This window comes from Patella vulgata, chromosome 2, assembly GCF_932274485.2.
Source record: "Patella vulgata chromosome 2, xgPatVulg1.2, whole genome shotgun sequence".
Classification (NCBI taxonomy): Eukaryota; Metazoa; Mollusca; class Gastropoda; family Patellidae; genus Patella; species Patella vulgata.
In genome coordinates this window covers 27,836,991-27,858,288 of record NC_065880.2, presented here as the reverse complement: position 1 = coordinate 27,858,288, position 21,298 = coordinate 27,836,991, and the positions used below count along the sequence as shown (strand labels likewise).

General features: G+C 35.6%; 2 protein-coding genes across 3 annotated transcripts; one reads left to right on the top strand and one right to left on the bottom strand.

Annotated features, from left to right (window-relative positions):
- Window positions 1-4,775: 4,775 nt before the first annotated feature.
- LOC126812321 (elongation of very long chain fatty acids protein 6) lies at window positions 4,776-7,194 on the bottom strand. Its single transcript, XM_050538663.2, has one exon. The coding sequence runs from the start codon at window positions 7,092-7,094 to the stop codon at window positions 6,273-6,275; it is 822 nt and encodes a 273-aa protein (XP_050394620.1). The 5' UTR covers window positions 7,095-7,194; the 3' UTR covers window positions 4,776-6,272.
- Window positions 7,195-7,235: 41 nt separating this feature from the next.
- LOC126812320 (thioredoxin domain-containing protein 15) lies at window positions 7,236-19,556 on the top strand. Of its 2 annotated transcripts, none has more exons than XM_050538661.2 (4): window positions 7,236-7,386; window positions 11,681-12,458; window positions 15,153-15,283; window positions 16,848-19,556. In XM_050538661.2, the coding sequence occupies exons 1-4, from the start codon at window positions 7,326-7,328 to the stop codon at window positions 17,057-17,059; spliced, it is 1,182 nt and encodes a 393-aa protein (XP_050394618.1). In that variant the 5' UTR covers window positions 7,236-7,325; the 3' UTR covers window positions 17,060-19,556. The 2 variants fall into 2 exon arrangements, with proteins under 2 accessions (XP_050394618.1, XP_050394619.1); XM_050538662.2 differs by lacking the exon at window positions 7,236-7,386 and adding an exon at window positions 8,461-9,010.
- The last annotated feature ends 1,742 nt before the right edge of the window (window positions 19,557-21,298 follow it).

Here is a 21,298-nt window from a genome sequence, read left to right as displayed (position 1 = left end):
AGCATTGGATACGCTTAAATAAACAGGACACATATAAAAAGTACATACGATATGAAATATAATGACTATAAACTCACTTCTGAACACTTATGAATACACAGCAACAAACTCCAAAACAAACTTCCGCATTCTTCTAGCTAGGTTTTACCTGGCACTCGTCGAACACAGGGCTGACGTAAACACGTGTCGGCCAATACGCATATATACATCAAAAAAGGTACAACTGAGCAAGTACATTTAGAAATTGAAGCGGTGCGAAGATTATTTCAAGCGTATTAAGCTGGTTACCAATTTCAGAAATGAAGTTATCCGTGAAATATTCTCGCAAAACCAAGACTATTCAGAATACTAATGTGAAACCAGGCTAACGAAGACAGGCATGCGCCACGCAGTGTGTGCGGAGGGAAATTTGCAAAGACAGCTGCTTTTCCGTCCATTCTTCGTCGGATTCCAAGTGTACACCCATATGGATGGCACTCGTTTTTTGTACCACCGAACGACTTGCTACTCCGAAATGGGGAATACTTGACAGGAAAATTAAGGGGATCACCAGAATCGAACTTGGGACTTCCTCTTTAGTAAGTGAGCACCAACCGCCATTGACCACCGTGGCTCCTCAATATACGTATATAACGCGAATTAACTATTCTGTCAAAACCGTACAAACAGGCATTTTTGAACCATCGTATTTGATCAGATGTATGTCCAGATGGACATAAACATTATTATCAAATCAATCAAACTACTCATTTGTATAACACCGTCAGTCTACATCAGATTATTCATCTTCATTTATCAATTAACATTTAATGTATTTTTGCGACGCTAAAAGATGTATGGTATTGATATACCAGACAAAAATGTTTACTGGTTGATTACCAAAATTACATATTTTAGTAGATATATCAAGCCATACAGTCTAATTAATGCAAAAACCATAATGGTTTGCAAAGTGCTTTTTCTTGATTTTTTTTTTTAAATCAATAAACGGAACATAAAAATTAAGTTCCATGCAGTGTGTTTAACTGAACAATATTGGGGAAACAATCACTGGTTTATTATAAATAAGAAGTATGACGTTTCGACATATGAATATTTTAAAGAAGCAAGTTATAGTCTTACAGGGCCATTAGTCCCCTTTCATAAAATAAATATCAAAAAATTAAACTTTATAGAGGCAATAGCGCTTTAACAAAAACATTAAAATTAATATAAATTTACATATTATATTCAATTCATACTTAATATAGATTCACATAATTATCCAAAATTCGAGCAAGCTGTTTTAAATAACCCACTTCGAGTAACGACCAACTCAGTACCAGGGGTCGCTAACGTATACGAACATAATATATTAAAAGAACCAAATTTTTTCTTCATAAGGTCGAAACAAAGGTTCCAGCCCACCGGACATCTGTTTCTTTTTTTTTAACGAAATGATCTGGTGTTTAACGTCCTACTTTTCTGCACCAACAACGCTAATAAATGCGTACCGATCGACGAAAATCTCCACAGCTTATACATTTTTTTTAACCATAAAATGTTTATTAAGCTTACTTCACAAACACATAAATAAACAATGGATGAAATTTGAGTATATAAATACATTCTATAATATTAGATCAAAAAATCAGTACAATTCACCGAGTTGAAAGAGATTGGAATAAAAGTTTTAATTTTTAATGCGCAGTGGAATATGTCGACTAAAACATTTAAATAATATGGTACCGACATGTATAATTGAAACATTTCAAAAATTTATAATCAAAATAAATTAAAGAAATCGTCATACAATTCACATAGAGACCAATCATACCTATAAAATGATATGTAACAAGCCATGGGCTACATGCTGCATCCAACGTTGAACTTTTACATATTTTCTTCCTAAATAAATAACCCCCTGCCCTATAAAATAAAAACCCCATGGAACAGAATGAAGCATTAATTATTTATAAACATAAAAATTCATAACAGATCACACAACGAAATAATACCGTATATAATTAATTATCATGGTCAACAAAAGGAGGATTTCATTCTTAAAGCAGTAAAACTGGGGATAATATTATTTTCTCTGGCATCTCAAACGGGACACTTAACAACGCCATACAATAGCAATCGTTTGCCCGCCTTCTTTCAGTATTACCAACGGGATAATTTCGACGAGATCTCGATGTTGAAATACACCACTGCACAAAAAGTGTACTCCTTACCAAGGGATGATAAAGTGAGAAGTTAAAAAAAAAGGAACGAAAATAAATCGAAACGAAGTATAAATATACGTCAGGGTTGTATACAGTCCAGTCAGTAATTGCATTCCATAGAATTGTGTCCTGTGTATACTCAGTTCATTTTATTAAATAATTTTACTCTGCAATTTCGAATGTCATTTATACAGCCACTTAAAGTATTTGTGACCCAGAATCTTTATGCATATTTAATAAATGATAAATGTCAATAACACTGAAAATCGATAGGCAAACTGTACAAACTGAAGTCATCCATGTAAGTTTATGAAGGCAAGAGCAGATCTTCTATCGTCCTCCTAATTCTTGTCTGCGATATCACTATAGTGGAAGCAAACTTTAAAGAACCAAGACATGCAGGGAAGCTTCAATCATCAATATATCACGTTTCGGTACATAAGTTTATCTTCCATCGAGGGAAAGAGAAATGGGGATTAGAATCCGCTAAACACTATTTCAGGACTAACATGATATACTTTAATTTTATTGAGTCATTTGCGCATATTTAACTATGAAATGTCTAATTAGCAAAAGACAAGTACCGTAATTTAACATGTTGATGTGTGTACAATGTTTCTATAGACACCAAACGGGACAGAAGGTCGGATCAAGCCCATTTCAATACCCCTTCCCATAACGTCGGGATAAAATAAGAGAAACGTAATTGACACCCGACTCTTAAAATTGTTGTTGTGAAACTACCGTATAAAAGCTTATATATCATAATATAAAGATAACAATTAATGTGCCTTACGCATGGCAAAATGACTATAGGACTTTACTAGTAATACGTAAATAGTTTAAAAAAGCTTGTTGGTATAATGGTTGGCAGGATGTTTCTAAGTACCTTTATCATGTGGCGACGGGTATCGTAAACGAGGCAGGGTAGTTATAATTACGTTTTAAAAATGACTCCAATAATCCCATGGGTATTTGGTTCCATTTTTGTACCTGTTCATAAAGATAGTACTAACATTATCTTGAAAACATTGCATATTAAATCATATTAATTGAGCAGTTATACACTGACGTCTCCATATAAGTTTTACATTTGGGAAGATAAAACAGTTTTACATTATATTTGGGCAGTTTTGTTCATTTAATAATGTTAAATGTGCATTTAAAATATTTTTTTGTTCTTTTAAACAGTGTAGGCAAATATTTTAAGGATTTGGCCTTTTCACTGGCTGGAAATTTAGAACAAATTTGAGCTCTTGGCCAATGAAATTACTTTTCGCAAACATGGCTCCTGATTATTGACTTCACTGACATTAAACAAATTTTCACAATTCAAATATTGTTTGTGTACAAGATTTACAGAAAAACGTAACATTAACAATAAATTAAAACTACAGCATTCTCTTATAACAACAATGTACCAAAACAAAACATGAGTGCAACAAATTTCATTCAATCTAAACACATTAATACACTAAAAGTCAACGTACACAAAGGATTATCTGACGGAGATTTTTTTTTTTTGGGGGGGGGGGGGGGGTATGAATAATCATTCGGCAAATCTACCCCGAGAGATTGACAAGACGTTATGGCACGTGTTTAAAATAACTTAAAGGACAATATTGGTGTCAGTCATTATCACATATGTGATAGAACTAATTAAACACGTTCCAAATATAATTTTAACACAGATCATTGCGACGATACCTGAGTAATACAGGTTTCTTGAATCGGAAGTGACGAACTCCAAAGGAAAACACGAGGCATCCCTCTATATAACTGACTGCAGTGACGAGTGATAACAGATACATGGGCGAATTTCTGCTCACTAATAATTCGTTCCAAGACCAAAAGTTGTTGTGTGAGACTGTGAGAGGATATCTGACAATTCATAAAAAGAATTGACTGCCACTAGATAAGAGAACACGAAAGAAAAACAGAATGAATATAAACAAGGGTATGTACGGACTATTTCTATTTTTCTCGTATCCTCTTACAGTCCCGTATAACAACTTTTGGTCTTCGAAGGAATTATTAGTGAGCAGAAATTCGGCCGTGTATCTGTTATCACTCGTCACATCAGTCAGTTATATAGAGGCATGACTCGTGTTTCCTTTGGCGTTCGTCACTTCCGAATCAGGAAACCTGTATTACTCAGCTATCGTAGCAATGATCTCTGTGTTAAAATTATATTTGGAATGTGTTTAACCAGCTCTATCATATGTGATAATGACTGGCACCAATATTGTCCTTTAACTTAAAGATGTATTATGCAAGAACTAAACTGCATACTGCAGGTCTTTATTTTGGCTTCAAACTATTATTCAAACATTATTCACATGATTAGCCACCGCACGATTTAAAAATTTAATGATAAACTGGATAATCGATACTAAGTCTCGATTGTCAACAACCGTTGCTACGATAATAAACAATGCTTGCTACATCTTAAACCACCAATAACTTCAATATATTCAATTTGCATTATCTATTTTTGAATTATTTTCTAGAAAGAACGGCCATCTTTTCTAAATCATACATAATGTACCTTTAAGGCTTCATTGAATCTATCATTGGCAACAACTGCACAAATGAAGCAGGTCACTGACAATCTATTGAGCTGTAGATTTGCCTGCAGAAAAGGACTATTCAACAGTCGGGGAGAAAAAATATCGCCTGTATATAATCCTTTGTGCGCGTTAATCCGAATACCTGTACATTTTTGGTCCATTTTTTATTTATTTATTTTTTTAAAGGGCGTACATCTACTAATTTATAATTATTTCATTTTAGGGACTTTATCATGAAGGTAGGTTATATATTTATTGGTATCGTTTACCCTAGTACAGGTAACCCGACTCAGTGATCATATCAGTTAACGATAATCATATCACCGTCTGTAATATAACACGTGAAATATGACCTGGGGTCAAAATCTGGTCTGCAGTTCAATACCGCATTCTTTTTTCCCCAAACAATTCTTCGCACATATACTATTCTCCCATACACATTTGTCCTCCCTTTTGAATACCTGTTTAAAAATTAAATAGCTCTAAATCTGTTTCGTCATTGTTCTAGCATTGAGATATCTTGTAAACACACATCCCTTCATGGCATGCACCAAAATTATTCAATTTGGGGATCGGATCCGATTTTGTTTATTTAATCGTCTCCGTTTTTCGTGGATTGTCTCCCTTGTCGGTTTAGTTTTCGTTTTGACGGTCGGACCCCCGATTCATTCACCTGATTTTACAGTACTTAAAAACTTTTGTTGTTCATTACTTTATTGTCCGTATGTGATGTTATTTTAATTGCGGATTTGTCTTCTGGGTTTCTCTTGACGCGTCGTGCTGGTCTTCTACACTTACTAGTCTGCAATGCTGGATGGAGTAACTTGATATTCGGAGAAAAGGAATGTTCGTTAACGACGGGTCCACTGTACTACTGGTCCAATACACAGATAAAGAAATATACCGTAAGTCAGTCACCTCGAAAAGATAAAAGTAAATAATGAAATAATACATTTCTTGGTTATCCTGCGAATGAATTGATGATTAGTTATTCATATTTCCACCAAAACCAGTCTTGTGTTCAGTTTATGAAGCGTGGGGGTTTAATTGTCATATCTCGAATCAGTAAGCTTATGGGAATCAATGACACGTGAAGAGTTTGAATGGGACAATTTTGTGTACTTATTAATATTGAAACCGCAACAGAAAAAAAGCACTATTACAATATTGATCGTTAATCAATTTTCATTAGTCCAAAGGGAATCATTCTGTCTTTGTGAGTCAACACACACTTCTTATTAGTAACAACCACTGGATCTTGGCTACTTTTTTTTTTTTTTTGAATGTCACTTGAACAGAAGAATATGGCCTTATACCACTTTTTTAAACACCTTTTGAAACCTGAGTTTGAAAGCAATTTGGCTACGATCAATAACTTAATCACATATTTTGAACAAATTTTGCTAACTCGCAATAGTAACTAGCCTTGGCCTATCTGGCAAGCCTCCTTTTAGTAGTCTACTTAATGTATTCACTCAACCTCAAGGCTAATTTATTACTGCCCCTTCTTAACGTTCTTCGGTGTTAAATAACTATTGTAGAAAAAATGTGCGAACAGTATGAAATAGCTGAAGTACATCATCGTTGAATATCGTAGATTGGTGTACGTTTGTTGACAAAATTCACCCTTGTTCTTAATATTATATATCATATAATTGATAATACAGCCCATTATCATCTGCATAAGTTGCATGGAAGTTATAAGCATATTTATTTGTTTAGGAACGTGAATTTTCAAAGCTCGCATTGCATAATAGGTGTACATGACAGCATGAACCGTGTAGTTCATGACCATAAACCATCGCCCTGGTGCGGTGTGGTCTGTATAACTATACCAAACGTAACACAGAACAGTAATATGGTGGTACCAATGTAAAAATATCAGTTGCTGTTTTCTTAGAACAATAAATATTGTATCTCCGAGTTCGTACACCTTAGAAACGGTAAACATAAACGCCCAAAAACTAGTCACGCCATTGAAATATGTAGGAACGCATATCGAATATTGCATTCCGTTGTTCTTGATTGATGATACAAGTTCAGGTAAGGTGCGCACGGCACCGGCTATACTGAACACAGCTAGAGTTCCGCTCCACATGGCAAGGGCCGTTCGAAGATCGAATTTTGGGCGTCGCTTCATAATTTGTCGTCCACCAAAGATTAGCACAACGTATATGACCGAATAGAGAAAGCTGTCGGTCCATCGTTCGATCATATATTTCCAAAACGTCGATTCTTCCCAATTCCTCTCGAAGTGGAACATAAAAGAATAATTATGAGCCACGCCTGACACGTCCACCGTTGGATCCATTTCCATCTTGCTCCCTTTTAATTCCACTTACCGAAAGAACGTTCCTGCTCTGTCAATCGACCCTTCGCCGGCTTCGCGTTAAAGTCTAATTTTATCAGAAGGCATGTCAGACAGGCCGGTCAGATGAAATGTTAGGAAATTTGATTGGTTAGATCTATGAACTGAGGCCGATAAGCCAATCAAATCGCTTGTCACTTAAAAGGCACGTGGGATTTAGCGGAACTGGATGGCTTCATTATGGCTTCTCAGTTATGTAGTGATTGTCAAAAGCATGGTCAGTTTTTGTTAGGGCGAATAGGTGAGGCCGTAATTAGTTATATGACATTTGCATTTTAAGTCACGGATGCGGTCCGAAGACAAATCGACATCTTTCGACAGATATAACCCTCGAGTTAAACCGAAATACACAACTAATTTTATTCTACAACTTAATCGATATATTCAAGGGGAATAACTCCAAATAACAAATATTGACACTGAAATAGACGTTCGTTTCCAGACCCAGTAGCTCAACAGATACACGGCAGAAAAAATATTCACCTTTTTTTTAGTTTTACATTAGTTAATTTAGTAACGATGTCTGATAAAGGCTTTAAACACCTGTAATATGAAAATAACGCTTTACACCACCTTGGTTCTAAGTTTTAAGGCTATTTTGGAATCTTTACGGTCTAATTTTTCGCTGTGTTGTAGAGAGAGACTAGTCACTAGAGTACAGCACAAAAGTTAATAATTCATTTCTCGACATACATGACACAAATTTATAATAATTGAACAATATTTTCAGTGTGAAAAATAGATGGTAAGAATTCCAAAATAGCCTGAGAACTGAGGTGGTGTAAAGTGTTATATTAATCATATTACATGTGTAGGCAACAGGGCTGTCGGTAATTTTTCACAATCAAAAAGTCCAATTTTGCCAAATTTGATTAGCAAATTTAAAAATTGATTAGCAGTTTTTCAGTTTCAACATAAAAACCTAAATAACAAGATATTACTTTAGTTCATAACAAATATGATTAGATTCCATTCTTACTATTCTTAGATTTTTTTAGCACTGCCACAAGTACTTGTGACAGTTTGTGAATGTGATGTAGACATTTAGTTAGGTCTTATGTCTGAATCCAATTCTTAACAGTGACTTCCAAGGCCCCAATCATTTTAATTGTTATTTTTTGTTACGTTAGAAATCTTCGTTAGAAAACGATTTCGTCTGGTTTTTATCGTGTATTGCTATTTTTGTTCAATCGGGCGCACCTCGATTAACTAGACACACGCGATATTTTACGGGAATTTTTACTTTGATTTATCATTTTACAATACGTTAACATATATTTATTTTTTTATATTTTATTTACAATTTGTGGGGGATACACTGGCTTTATTTCTTTCAAAATGAATATAATATAATTACTTGATGTCTCGCAACGTGAGTGGTACTACTTGATTCCCTATTTCCGGTTTAATAGTCCCTATTCATAGAGTTATGTCCCTGTATTATATAGTACCGTATAATGAATTGTGTCTGGGTAGTTCGAGAAAAAAATGTCACACGGAGAATTCAGTTTTGTTTATAAAATTTTATTCAACATTTTATACACGTTGAAAGTGTTCAGAAAGCCTTCTAGTCTTCAAATGTGGATTATCCTTGTGTCAATATCCAAAATGACAGGCATATTAATGATTCGCAGTTACTGCGAATCAAAAACTTTAGATTTTAATTTTTGATTAGCAACGGACAAAATATGTATCGCAAATTGCGCTGCGATACTGGTTGTCGGCAGCCCTGGTAGGCAATAGGGATACAATAACAATGAGGACTAGCCTTTATGATTATCAGACATCCGTACTAAAGTAATTACATTTGCATCATCAACAACTGTACACCAGCCAAAGATAAAAAAAAACCTGCACATTCAAAGGTTGGACCAAGTGCATTTGCATGTTACTGTCGTGATAGTCAAGTCTGGACAGACTAGAGTAGAAGGCACCTGTCACACATCTTCGCAAGCCAAGGGTTACGATTCAATTTTCTTCTCTTCACCCTTGGCAGATCTCGAATACATTTTGGAGTTTGCACACAATGCCACTTGGTGATATATCGCAGTTGTACCCCTTACATAGACGTCATCGCTAGCCAATCAGAATCGTTTTGTTATACGTATGTTGGAGAGTTGAAAATGGCCGTACCCAGTACAGAAAAATTGGTATGTGAATTTGGGGAATATAACCCAACGCTTCACATATCTCCGAAAATGGTTCTTCTGTGTCGTTTAGGCAATATTTCGTGGCAGAGGCGACAGTAGCTGTATCCAATCAGAAGACATATTACGCAGAGCACATGTATATTGGCGACATGTCCACTGCCATGTTTGTTTACATTTCGCCAATATACATGTGCTCTGCGTAATATGTCTTCTGATTGGATACAGCTACTGATAGCTGTAACCAATGAAATCTTAAACCATGAATCCTCAAAATGTATTCGGGATCTGCCGAGGGTGAAGAGAAGGGAAGTGAATCGTAAGCCTTGGCTAGCGAAGATGCCTGTCACAGGACAGACTTTGTCACTGAGTGGCAGACACAAATAATCACACACAATGTTTTATTATTCAGTAAAATATATATGTTGTAATTTGCTTCTAATTTGCATCTTGACGAAGTCTATAACAGGTGCCTTACGACCAGGCTTGTATAAGCTTACTTATTTGTACTTGACAAAGTCTGTGACTGGTGCCTTATTGCCGATAGTAACTAGTAAGGCCCATATTTACGAACCGTGTCGAAAATAATTGGTAATTAGGTGTAATCTGTAACTAGCTAGTTTATTTATTATGGTATTCTTGAACAGTGATTAACTCAATGATTTGGCTAATCAAAGCTTACAAAAATCTTCGTTTAAAATTTAATCGGCATTAAAAATAGGACTTTTCAGAAAATCAGAGATTAAATCTCTGAGTCTGATTAGCATTAATTCACTTTCGAAAATATGGACCTAATAGTCGTAAGTAAATTTGTTTCATTTTTTCCCTTTTGTCTTCTAGATATACTGTATTATAAATACATGCAGGGTGATCAGAAATTAATTGAAAAATAAAGTTAAACTCTCCAAATGTCATTTGAAGGATTGTGAATCCTTTGCAATAGTTGCAACCTACAATATTCTGAATGTTTAATCTCTGAAAGGAATATCAATCAATACTGTTCATTTGTGACTTTCTGTTTCATTTACTAAACGTGATGTAATCAAAAACCAGGGCCTTGTGTAATCTTCGCTACAAATGATTGATGGGCCTCTTTTTAAACAGATTAAATCCATGTTGTCTTTATTAAATATTAAATAATCAAATATATTTAAAATATATTTCCAATACGAAAAGTGCAAGTAACGCACAGAGACTTTTAAATAATTTGAAATCAATAGTCAATATTACTCTGCTCTACATGCTGACGTCATGTGTTATATTTAAATTAGGGCAATTGATGGACTTAGATAAAGTAAAAAAGATAAAACAACACGCAGGAATACTACTTGAGTACTTCTCTGTATTATATAAACAATATTTTTAAATGTGCAGTCAGACATTTCACAGGATGTCAGCTAATAATATTAGGTTAGGCCCTACACAATTTAGACACCAACATTGAGCATGTACCCACTCCAAACAACTTATCTGAAACTTTCAGTTCCGTATAATCGGGGTACCTGGAGTGAGTAACGTAATTCGTTTATCAAATCCTATTGTATGAATGACGTGATAATTACGACAATCACTTATCACTAGTCAAAGATTGGATAAAGAGAGACATCACATGGCTGAGGTGTAAAGTGCTAGAAGCATAGATTATAGAGAAAGTTGAAGGTCAAATCAAAATGTCGACCACACAAGTCTTAGTGTGATATCAATAGCCATTGTCAATACTCTATGGTAGAAATAAAATGAAATAGGGTTCAATGACCTACTTTTCTGAAGCACCCGGGGTCAGGGAAGACAGGCTTACCCCAACCAGTGTGTGTACTCGACATCAAATTGAAACTGCCAATGAGTACCCAAGTGGACCACAGTTTTTTGTCCTGTCTGAATGAGTGTACATATTTCCTTGGGTGGTCATCCATTGGGCATCACTGGCTAGGGGTAACCAATCGTAAAAACCTCTGAGACCTCATGTAATAGTGACCCAGCGCCTTACTTGCCAAGACACGATGACTCGCACTAAATGGCAGCTTTCACTTCCAGTACAGTGTGCTATGAGGGAAATTTTGCCCAGTCAGCGGCACTATGGCCTACTCTTATATCGAATTCCAACTGCCAGGAGATCTTTTACATGCACACCAATGCATACACTGGTCCTCGTTTATTTTGTGCCATCCGAACGACTAGACAGCTGTCCTCGTCAGGCCCTCCGTCCTGCACCACTGACAAGCAGAAACCACGCCGGAATATCCTGATGAACTTTCTCGGCCAATACAGGAATCGAACACGCAACTTCCGGGCTAGCGAGCCAGCGTCTTACCCACTTTGCCACCGTGACTCCTCCTTTAAATGAATAAAATTATTGGTTTATTGTATCAAATCATATTTGTTTTCCAGATAAGATGTTGGTGTGGATGATGTGTGCTTGTCTACTACAATCAGTCAGCTGTGAAATGGTTGAAGGCAGCCAAGGAGTTGACGGAGGTTCATTCTCTGTTCAAGACACAGAAGAAATACATCATGTGACAGATAAAACCTTTGACAATCAGGAAGTGACGTACAGTAGCGATTCTGCCAACAAAGATGACATTGTTAAAAGTGAAACTCAGACATTCACTAAAAAAGAAAGTAAATCAGAAAATGATCAGACAGAAATGTCGGAGGAAGTCAGAATTCTGGGTGATCAATCTGAATCTGTTTTATCCGAGGAAAAAGGCACCACCCAGAATAATCCAGAAGTATTCTCATTAACTAATTTTATTAAAAAATGGTTGAATCCTGTTTTACAAGAATTTCAAGAAGGGCTGAATTTGGGTAAAGATAAAAATGAAACTGAATTATCAAACAGCACGCAGATTACCACAGTCAAGCAGACAAATGAAACACACATGGAGGACATAAAAAATATCACAGATACATCAAAAAAGATGAAGTTTAATTGTACTGGAAGAAATGTCACTGAGAATACTACGGCTGTAGTTCGTATTGTTAACAGTACCACACTGCTGGACTTCTTAAGCTTTGATAAAAATAACAATTCTACGGATTGTGTTTTAATCATGTTTTATGCCCCCTGGTGTCCCTTTTGTGCGAAGACAGCTGCCCAGTTTAATGCAGTGGGACGAGCATTTAAACAACTAGATGTATTAGCAGTGGATGCTATTCATTTTAGCAAGTATGTTTATTAACTGTACAAAATTGTCCCCAGCCTTTCAAAGAAAGCAAGGGTTGTCTGTCCAACTTTGTGGGTTTCCTCCGGTTTCCTCTCACTGCTAAAGACCCCTACGCGCATGCAAATTATTGAAATAAAATTGAACCATATGTTAGTCCCAAAATGACCTAGTTTATGTTTAGTGGACGTTAAAAGTTAAACCCCATTTCTCTCTCTCTCCATCACATTGTATGGAACAAAATCGCTCTGCTTCTTTTTGTGTAATGTTCATTAAGCGAAGATATTGACTTGAGTTTGATAGTGAGCATTGCCTGCTTACACTAAGCCGAGATAAGCAGTTTGTTTTGTCAATGCTTTGGGACATGATAATTGTGATTTTTGTTTCTAATTGAGTGATAGAGATGAAACTTTGTGTGTGAGAGAGAGAGAGAGAAATGGGGTTTAACGTCCACTCGACACAAACTAGGTCATTTCGGGACTAACATATGGTTTTAATTTTATTTACATAATTCGCTTGCGCGTAGGGGTCTTTAGCAGTGGGAGGAAACTGGAGGACCCGGAGAAAACCCACGAGGTTGGACAGGCGACCCTACTCCTTGCCACGCACAACCGGGGATTCGAAACCACGCCAGTCGACTCGATGACAGACTTTATGATACAGCGCGTGCACGCTAACCATTCAGCCATCCAACCCCCCTAACTGTGTGTGTAGTTTCTTGCATCAACACCTTGACAAAGTTTGATAATGAGTATTTGATTTGATTGCTGGATGCTTTATATCAATGTTTACACTGTCAATCACCATTTCGGCCAATTGCGATAAAAATATAATTTTGGCGATTAAACTTTGAATCTGGTGATAACTTTTTTCCACGTCACAATATATTTTCTAATCCACATACTCAGTTAATTATCATTCAATTGGGTTATCAATAATAGGGTTATCTATTGTGTATGGGTATAGGTCTTTCAGTTCAGCTGGTCCTAGATTATGGAAAGAACTTCCACAACAGATCAAGAATCAACAGACTTTAATTCAATTGAAATCCGCATTAAAGACTTTCCTGTTTCGACAGTTTTACCAGTAGAGCCATTACTAAAAGCTTTTTGAGCATGTGTCAACATGGAGAAGATGCTATATAAAACCTCATTATTATTATTATTATTACGAAAATCAATCTGGGACTGGTGTTGATTAGTATAAATTTACAGTAAGGGTAGTAATAAGCTAATTAAAAAATAAAAGATTTAACTATTTATCTTCAAATACAAACCAGCAGCGACTTATTAATAGCTCTATATCAAATCAAAATTTGGAGGGGTATAAAATGCCATATATTTGATATTTTTCTTGCCGGTATGTTTAAGAAAAGAAGCCAGGTTTGTTGTTACAATTTATAGTGTATACTCAGTACTGTATACTATACTGTATTCTTAAGATTGGCGAGGTCGTCAAACAAAAACAACCAAAACTACACAAACAGACAATAATTATTATTCATACTGAGTTGATTTAATTATTTAATTTACATTTAAACATATAGCGGACTATACCTGCTGAGTTGACATAAAATATGAAGGGTTGAGCCAGCCACCTGTTACCAGTAGATAGAATAGAAGTACCCACAGCTACACATGGTTTCATTGATTCTATTTCAAACAGTTATTATTAAACAATTTCATTTTCCTAATTATCCAGATTTTATTACATTACATATCCTAGTGTATTTATAATCAATATAATGTACATGAAGGCACGTTTTTTAAAATCTTGTAACTGTGGGTCTAGATATGTTTGATTTATTATAACTTTGATAAAACATGTTGTACATGCGCTCATGTATATTTCTGTTTTAAAAAAATTATTAACTTTGTCAGCAGACTGTGTAAACATGTCATCCGACAAGTTATATGATACATGAGGAAGCCTGTACATTCAATCATTTCTTTCTCTTAAAATTCTATATCAAGGCAATAATCGAGCATTGTAACTCAGGGTCCTGTTTCTCGAAATCTTAACTAAAGATAACATCCAAATTTTAGTAGATACATATACTTCAATTTTGATTGGCTAAGCACTAAAATCAATCTAATATTATCCAATCAAATTACTAAAATTTGGATTTTATCTTGGTTAAAATTTAGTGAAATAGGCCCCAGTTTTAAAGGATTTTTTTTTTTTACTCCCACATCGAAAAGTTGTTGTACATTTCGCCACCTTTGTCTGTCTGTTCGGAAGCAGGGTCCACAATTCCTTGTGGGAATACAACAGGCTAAATTTATCATCTGTTTGACTTGAAATTCATACGGCAGTGTTTATTCTCATGAGTCATAGTTATTATCCTTGATATATCCTCTGATTGTTTTGAAATTTCTGCACATTGTTTATATTATGTGACAGAGAATCCTATTGATTTTCAAATCGAACAGCTTAGTTGCAATCTATTTACCGCTTTGATTTAAGTTACTCCCGGAAAGAAGCCTTTAAATTTTGAATATTTTTGATAATTACTTCATGGGTTGTTGCCCCCAACCAGTTTTGTGTATTGTACATGTAAATGATCCAGTACCTACAAAAAAATAGAAATGTGCCAACCTTATGGATTGCTTGACAGACTTAGCTGTTGCGGGTGTATATTTTGTTTCCTGGCAATCTGTCTTTAAACTAGATTGATAATTTCAAGTTTTTTATTTCAGTTTAAATGCGAGGTTTGGGACAGTAGCTGTACCTAATATAATGGTGTTTCATCAGTCTAGATCAGCTGTTCGATTCAATCAGACCAACAGAAGTTTTCAACAACTTGTTGAATTTGTCACTAATGTTACAGGTATGATAGCTTATCTTATTATGTATTTAGTAATAAATGAATTGAATGAATGAAATGGGGTTAACATCTTACTTTTCTACACTGACTGGGCAAATGAAGATGGGGATACGCCATGCAGTATGATATGAATGGAATTTTACAATGCGTACAGTCAGGGGATCTTTAACATAGTGTTCATGGTATACATCGGGCTGCAGTTTGTCTTTCCCATCCAAATGATTACAAATATTTCCATGTAATATCCAACCTTGTGGGTTTTCTCTGGGTTCTCTGGTTGCCTCCCACTGCTAATAGTGCTAAAGACCCCTACGTGCAAGCGATTTATTGAAATAGAAGTGAACCATTTGTTAGTCTCTCTCTCACGACTAATCCTAATAGATGTTTTGCCTTGCTAGTCCCTCAGTCCTAAACCACTGACAAGGGGTAACCAGAATGGAAAATCTTAGAACCTTTCTTTTTCTTTGCCAACACTCAAATCGAACATTCCGGTTAATGAGCCAAAGTCCTACTCATCAAGTCACTGCAGCTCCGTGCTTGAATAGGCCAGACTTATACCAGATAACACATTATGTTCTGGGTTCTCAGGGACAGTTGTAATTGTGTGACACTTCTTATTTCTTCCAGGGGGGCGGGTATGGCTGAATGGTTAGCATGTGCGCACAAACTCTCTCTCTCTCTCTCTCTCTCATTTCTTCTTCGTTCCTGTATTTTAAGTTTGAAATGGGACTCAAGTGGCTAATTATCTACATATATCTATATGAAGACTCTAATCAACTAATGGCATAAAAATTACATAACAAGCCACACCAATTTGAATTTCTGTTCTGTAAAAACCTGTTAAAATTCTACAGTCTTAAAAAAAAAATCCAAACTAATTTAGATTAAAAAAAAGTACTTTTAGATCTAAATATTTAAAGGGACCATCCCGATTTTAACAGAGTCTCAGAAATAAAAGTCAGTGTACGTATGAAATTTAAGTGCCAAACTATAGAGGAATATTGTATTTACCTTGTCTCGAAAGTACAGCTCAAAATATTGAGTCGTTTGGACGTGAACGTCAAAACCATTTATCCAGACATGTAACCCTTTTAAGATTTCGGGTTAATTTTTTCGGTGAGTGACCTGATAATCTTTTGCCGTTTCTTCAGAGGTCTGGGCATAACCCATGTGCTGTACTTGGATAACGAAAGCTAAATTTCACCTAAACATTATTTTGGTAAAATAAGTCTCGGTTTATCCAGACACTCTATAATACAGCTGGGCCACCGGTCTCCATTTCCAGTTGTTTGAAAACTTACAGGTTTAAGTTGTTTGAAAACGTATCACGTATATTGAGTTAGTTGCTCAGGCCTAAGGTAAAGGATTTTTAGGGCTTTTAACACAAAATTAAGCAGTTTTATTCTCCAAAATATAATCGAGATTGACCCTTATAAGTTTTGAAAATATTACCAAACATTGCACACAAGAATTGAATGGGTTATTTATTGATCAAGACCCTGAAGAGCTAAAAAATAAATTGGTTTGGTCTGACTGGTATTTTTATTATGTAATTGTTTTGTTACAGGTTTAGAAGCTAATTCATCTATAGAAGTAGAAGAAGAAGATTTTATAGGACCATTAAGTAGTATACCAACTGTTGAATCCGATTATTTATTATGGTGTGCCTGGATATTTATATTATTATGTACAAGTCATCTTTTTATTAACAGTCGATACGGACAAGGTGCTATAGACAAAGTTCGTACTTTATGGCAAGAACATCAACATATTGAATAGTTGTGGCCTTCACAATTTCAAAAGACCAACAAACCAATTATCAATCATGGCTGTGACTGGAGTAGATCCTCCGAAATTTTTAAGGAACAAGGGAATGATGATCTAATATGACTATCATTGTCGTCGACTCATGTTGGAATAGTGGAGGAAAAGCAATGAACCTATTATCAGTGATTGCTGTGGAGAAGAGTTGTGCTATTTCTAAATTTGAAAATGATGATTCAATATGGCTGTAGTTTTGTAGATACAGTGGTGGAATAATGGAGAACTACCATGGTGATCCAAGAAGTACATGTACATAGAAGGAATTTCAAGAAAAATGAGTTAATCAAAAAATTGTGATACACTACTAGGGCCCAAGCCTTGAAATAGGGCAACTATCACAGACAATCTCAGGCACAAATTCTGGATTTGTCAGACACAGTTCTCCTGGTGCCTATCATTCTGGTCTTATTTTTATGTTTTTACCAATATTTTTAGTACATAAATTTATATTTGCCAGGTACAACTTCTGGTATAACTGTTATTTCAAGGCCTAATGTCTAGTTATAATGTGATAAAATTTAACATTTCAAAATTTACATTATCTATTCATGTATTTAGAATAAGCAGTTTGGGCATTCATTTATTAGTGAATCACTACATCGAGGGTGGCTCAGTGGTTTAAATTGTAGATGGATGGTTTTGAGGGTGGCTCAGTGGTCTAAATTGTTAATGGATGGTTGCGAGGATGGCTCAGTTGTCTAAATTGTAGATGGGTGGTTTTGAGGGTGGCTCAGTGGTCTAAATTGTAGATTAATGGTTGCGAGGGTGGCTCAGTTGTCTAAATTGTAGATGGATGGTTGCGAGGGTGGCTCAGTTGTCTAAATTGTAGATGGATGGTTGCGAGGGTGGCTCAGTGGTCTGAATGGTAGAGGGAAAGGGGTGCAGAGTAGCTGAATGCTCTGAAACAGAATGGCAGACAGAAAAAATAGTGCAGGGTGGCTGAGTTGTCAATTTCTAAGTCATGGATAATAAAGTCTGGCATCAATGTTAAGTTGGATCCTATACCAACATAACAAGGGAAGCTGTGGTGGGTCAGTGTTCAAATCAGACAAAAAAATAGTGGTCCCATGTAAACATTGGTGTGCACGTAAAATAACCCTTGACAGTTAGAATTCGAAATAAGAGTAGCCCATAGCGCCACTGTACTGGCAAAATTTCCTTCATAACCCACTGTTTGCTGTATGCCGGAGTTCATCATATGTATTTTATCAGTTATCAGCCAATCTGTTTGAAATTTATATGATTTATTTAAATTAGTGAAACAAAGAATCCTCGAATTTCAGGAATTTCCGTTAATTGCTTCTAGACTTTTGTCCCTTGTTTCACTTTTTGAAACCTTGTGGACTCTCTAACAAAAGACATCATTTAATCTGTATCAACTTTATATGCAATATTTAAATACATGTAAGTGAAACGAAAAAGCCTATCGAATTTTAGGAATTTCTTTTAATTACTTCTAGAGTTGTGGTCCTTGTTTCACTTTGTAGAATCTTGTGAATACTATTTCAACAAAAGTTATCATCCGATCTATGTATGAAATTGATATCAGTGTCTTGTAAATGCCCCCATTATCTACTAAATAATAAATTTGTGGATGATTTAGCTGCTTTGGGCATATGTTTCGTGGGGGAGGGGGGGGGGTTGGATGGCTGTATGGCTAGCATGTGCGCGCTGTACTATAAAGTCTGTCATTCAACTGGTGTGTGGTTTCGATTCCTCGGTTGTACGTGGATTTTCTCCGGGTCCTCCCACTGCTAAAAACCCCTACACACAAGTGAATTATTGAAATAAAATAGTTTGTGTCGAGTGGACGTTAAACCCCATTTCTCTCTCTCTATCACATGTTTCATTGTCTGGCAACCTATCTTAAAGTTTAACTACTGTCTGTGTGATGTATAACAGATATATGGTCAATAAAAGTAAAAACACCAGAGGATGTATAAACTATTTTGTTAACTAAGTAGACCAATAAAAACAGTTGCCAAGCTATCAAATGTCACCATTTAAAATAAACTCTTAATGTTCATAGCCATTGCTTTGGGAATGAGTCCTACCTTCTAATTAAGGCAAAGTCCAATCACCCGATTTGATATTACTTTTGTTTATTACTTGCACATATCCTGGTTTGTCCTTTGGGTTTCTCTTAATGTATGGTCTCCTGCACTTAATATAGATTAAATTCCATAGAAAGAGTTCTAGAGGAGTGTTAATGGAATGTAATAATTACATGTTTTAAATTAATAATCATGTAATGAGTAAAATGAAAAATAAAATAAACCTGTTGTTAATGTGAAGGTTGTGTTGATTGAAAGGTATAATTTACATATAATGGAATATAATAATGTTTGAAATAATGGTTCCTTGAATGGTATAATTAATTTACATGTACATTTGTAAATGTATAAATGAGTATGACATAAATATGTTAATTAAAATTGGATTGAATACTTGATTATATTTTGTGTTGATGGAGTTCAGTCTACCTACAGTATGAATCTATTTGTTGCTAGTCTCAAACACTGGTGATACATCCCTTGTATTTTAGGCCCACATGGAAATATGAATGCTCTAGAGGCTAAAGTTATAATCTAAAATTTATACTGGTTATTAAGTTCATTAGACAAAAAATCCTATCGATTTCAAAGAATCATCGCCCTTAATCACTTTACAAAAGGTCCTCGAGGGTGGGGGGTGCGGAGAGATAGGGGATCGGGAGAAAAACGATAGCCAAATGTTGGTATCGGTATCAGACAATGAATTTCAGTAGCGATGTCTTCAAAATCATTTTGTCGGAAATATTGTAGGAACATAGAATCACTAGAAATGGCCCCCAAATATTATCCCTGGATACTCTTGGCAAGATTCTGGTTGCTCCGCCGCCCCTGTGCATATAATAAGGAATCTACCATCAAATAAGGCTGAATGTTGTTGGGGAGAAAAAGCAATGTACGATGGTACCAAAATATTTCATGTCTGGTGTTTATCAATGACATATGAGAAAGGTTATGGATGCACTCTATGTCCTCGTGCCTTTTATACATGAAATCTGCCCGAAGACTGAAGAGAGTAAATCTAAATGTCTGGTGGTCCTCGGAAATTTGTAAAATATGCCTTGTGGTCCACAAGTGGAAAAAGGTGGAGGACCACTGTTTTAGAGGCTAACTATATACTTCATTTGTTGTCCTATCTGTTTTAGTGTCTTATAAATGCACAAATTATAACTGAAAATGTTCTTTAGACGGTTAAACATAATCTAGGATAGATACCATCTTCAGCTCAACATTCATAGATATAAGCGAATTAACCGTCGGGGACCTGTTTCACGAAATTTTAACTAACATAAAATCCAAATTTTAGTAATTTGATAGGATAATATTAGATTGATTTTAGTGCTTAGCCAGTCAAAATTGAAGTATCTACTAAAATTTGTATTTTATCTTTAGTTCAGATTTCGAGAAACAGGGCCCTGGACTTTCAGAACGGGTTATTTTCGAACCAAACAATCTGCAAAGGTTAAAAGTCAGAATCTCAGGTCTTACAAAAAAAAAAGTCGGAATGTCTTGAGAGGTGTGTGGGTAGTTGAGGTAGGGGGTTGCGTGGTCCGGTTTTAATCATCCCCTTCCCCCCTCCCCCCTTTGAGAAATTCCCGTTAGGAAAATTTCCGAGACGTTCACGTTGTCACATTGTTGTGATAAGGTAACATGATACTTTCCTGTTTCTTCGTCATTTCGATTTATTTTCTGGTATCCAATTTCTAATCAATTCATCAATTTAAAATTTTGATGGGAAAAAAATCAAGGTCCCGTGGCTTGTAAAAGAACCCTTGACGTGTGGAATTCGATGGAGAGTAGGCGGAAATGCCGCTGCCCAGGCAAAATTTCTTCGTAGCATGGCGTGTGGCCGTCTTCATTAGCTCTTCTGCTTTATAAAAGTAGGATTTTATTGTTAAACCCCATTTCATTTCTAATGAGAAAAGAGTAACTTTTAATTTCGAATCAAAAACGTCAGGGTATTATGACATCATATATTATCTATGTCGTAACAATCATTGCTAAGTAGTTTTGGTCCTAGATTATAAAAGAAAGAAACGGCAGGGGCTCATATCAATGAGACCCCCTGTGTTCAGCTGGGATGTATTAAACAATTACCGCACACTGCGACAACAACCAACCACAGCTGATAAAGTATTAGGTA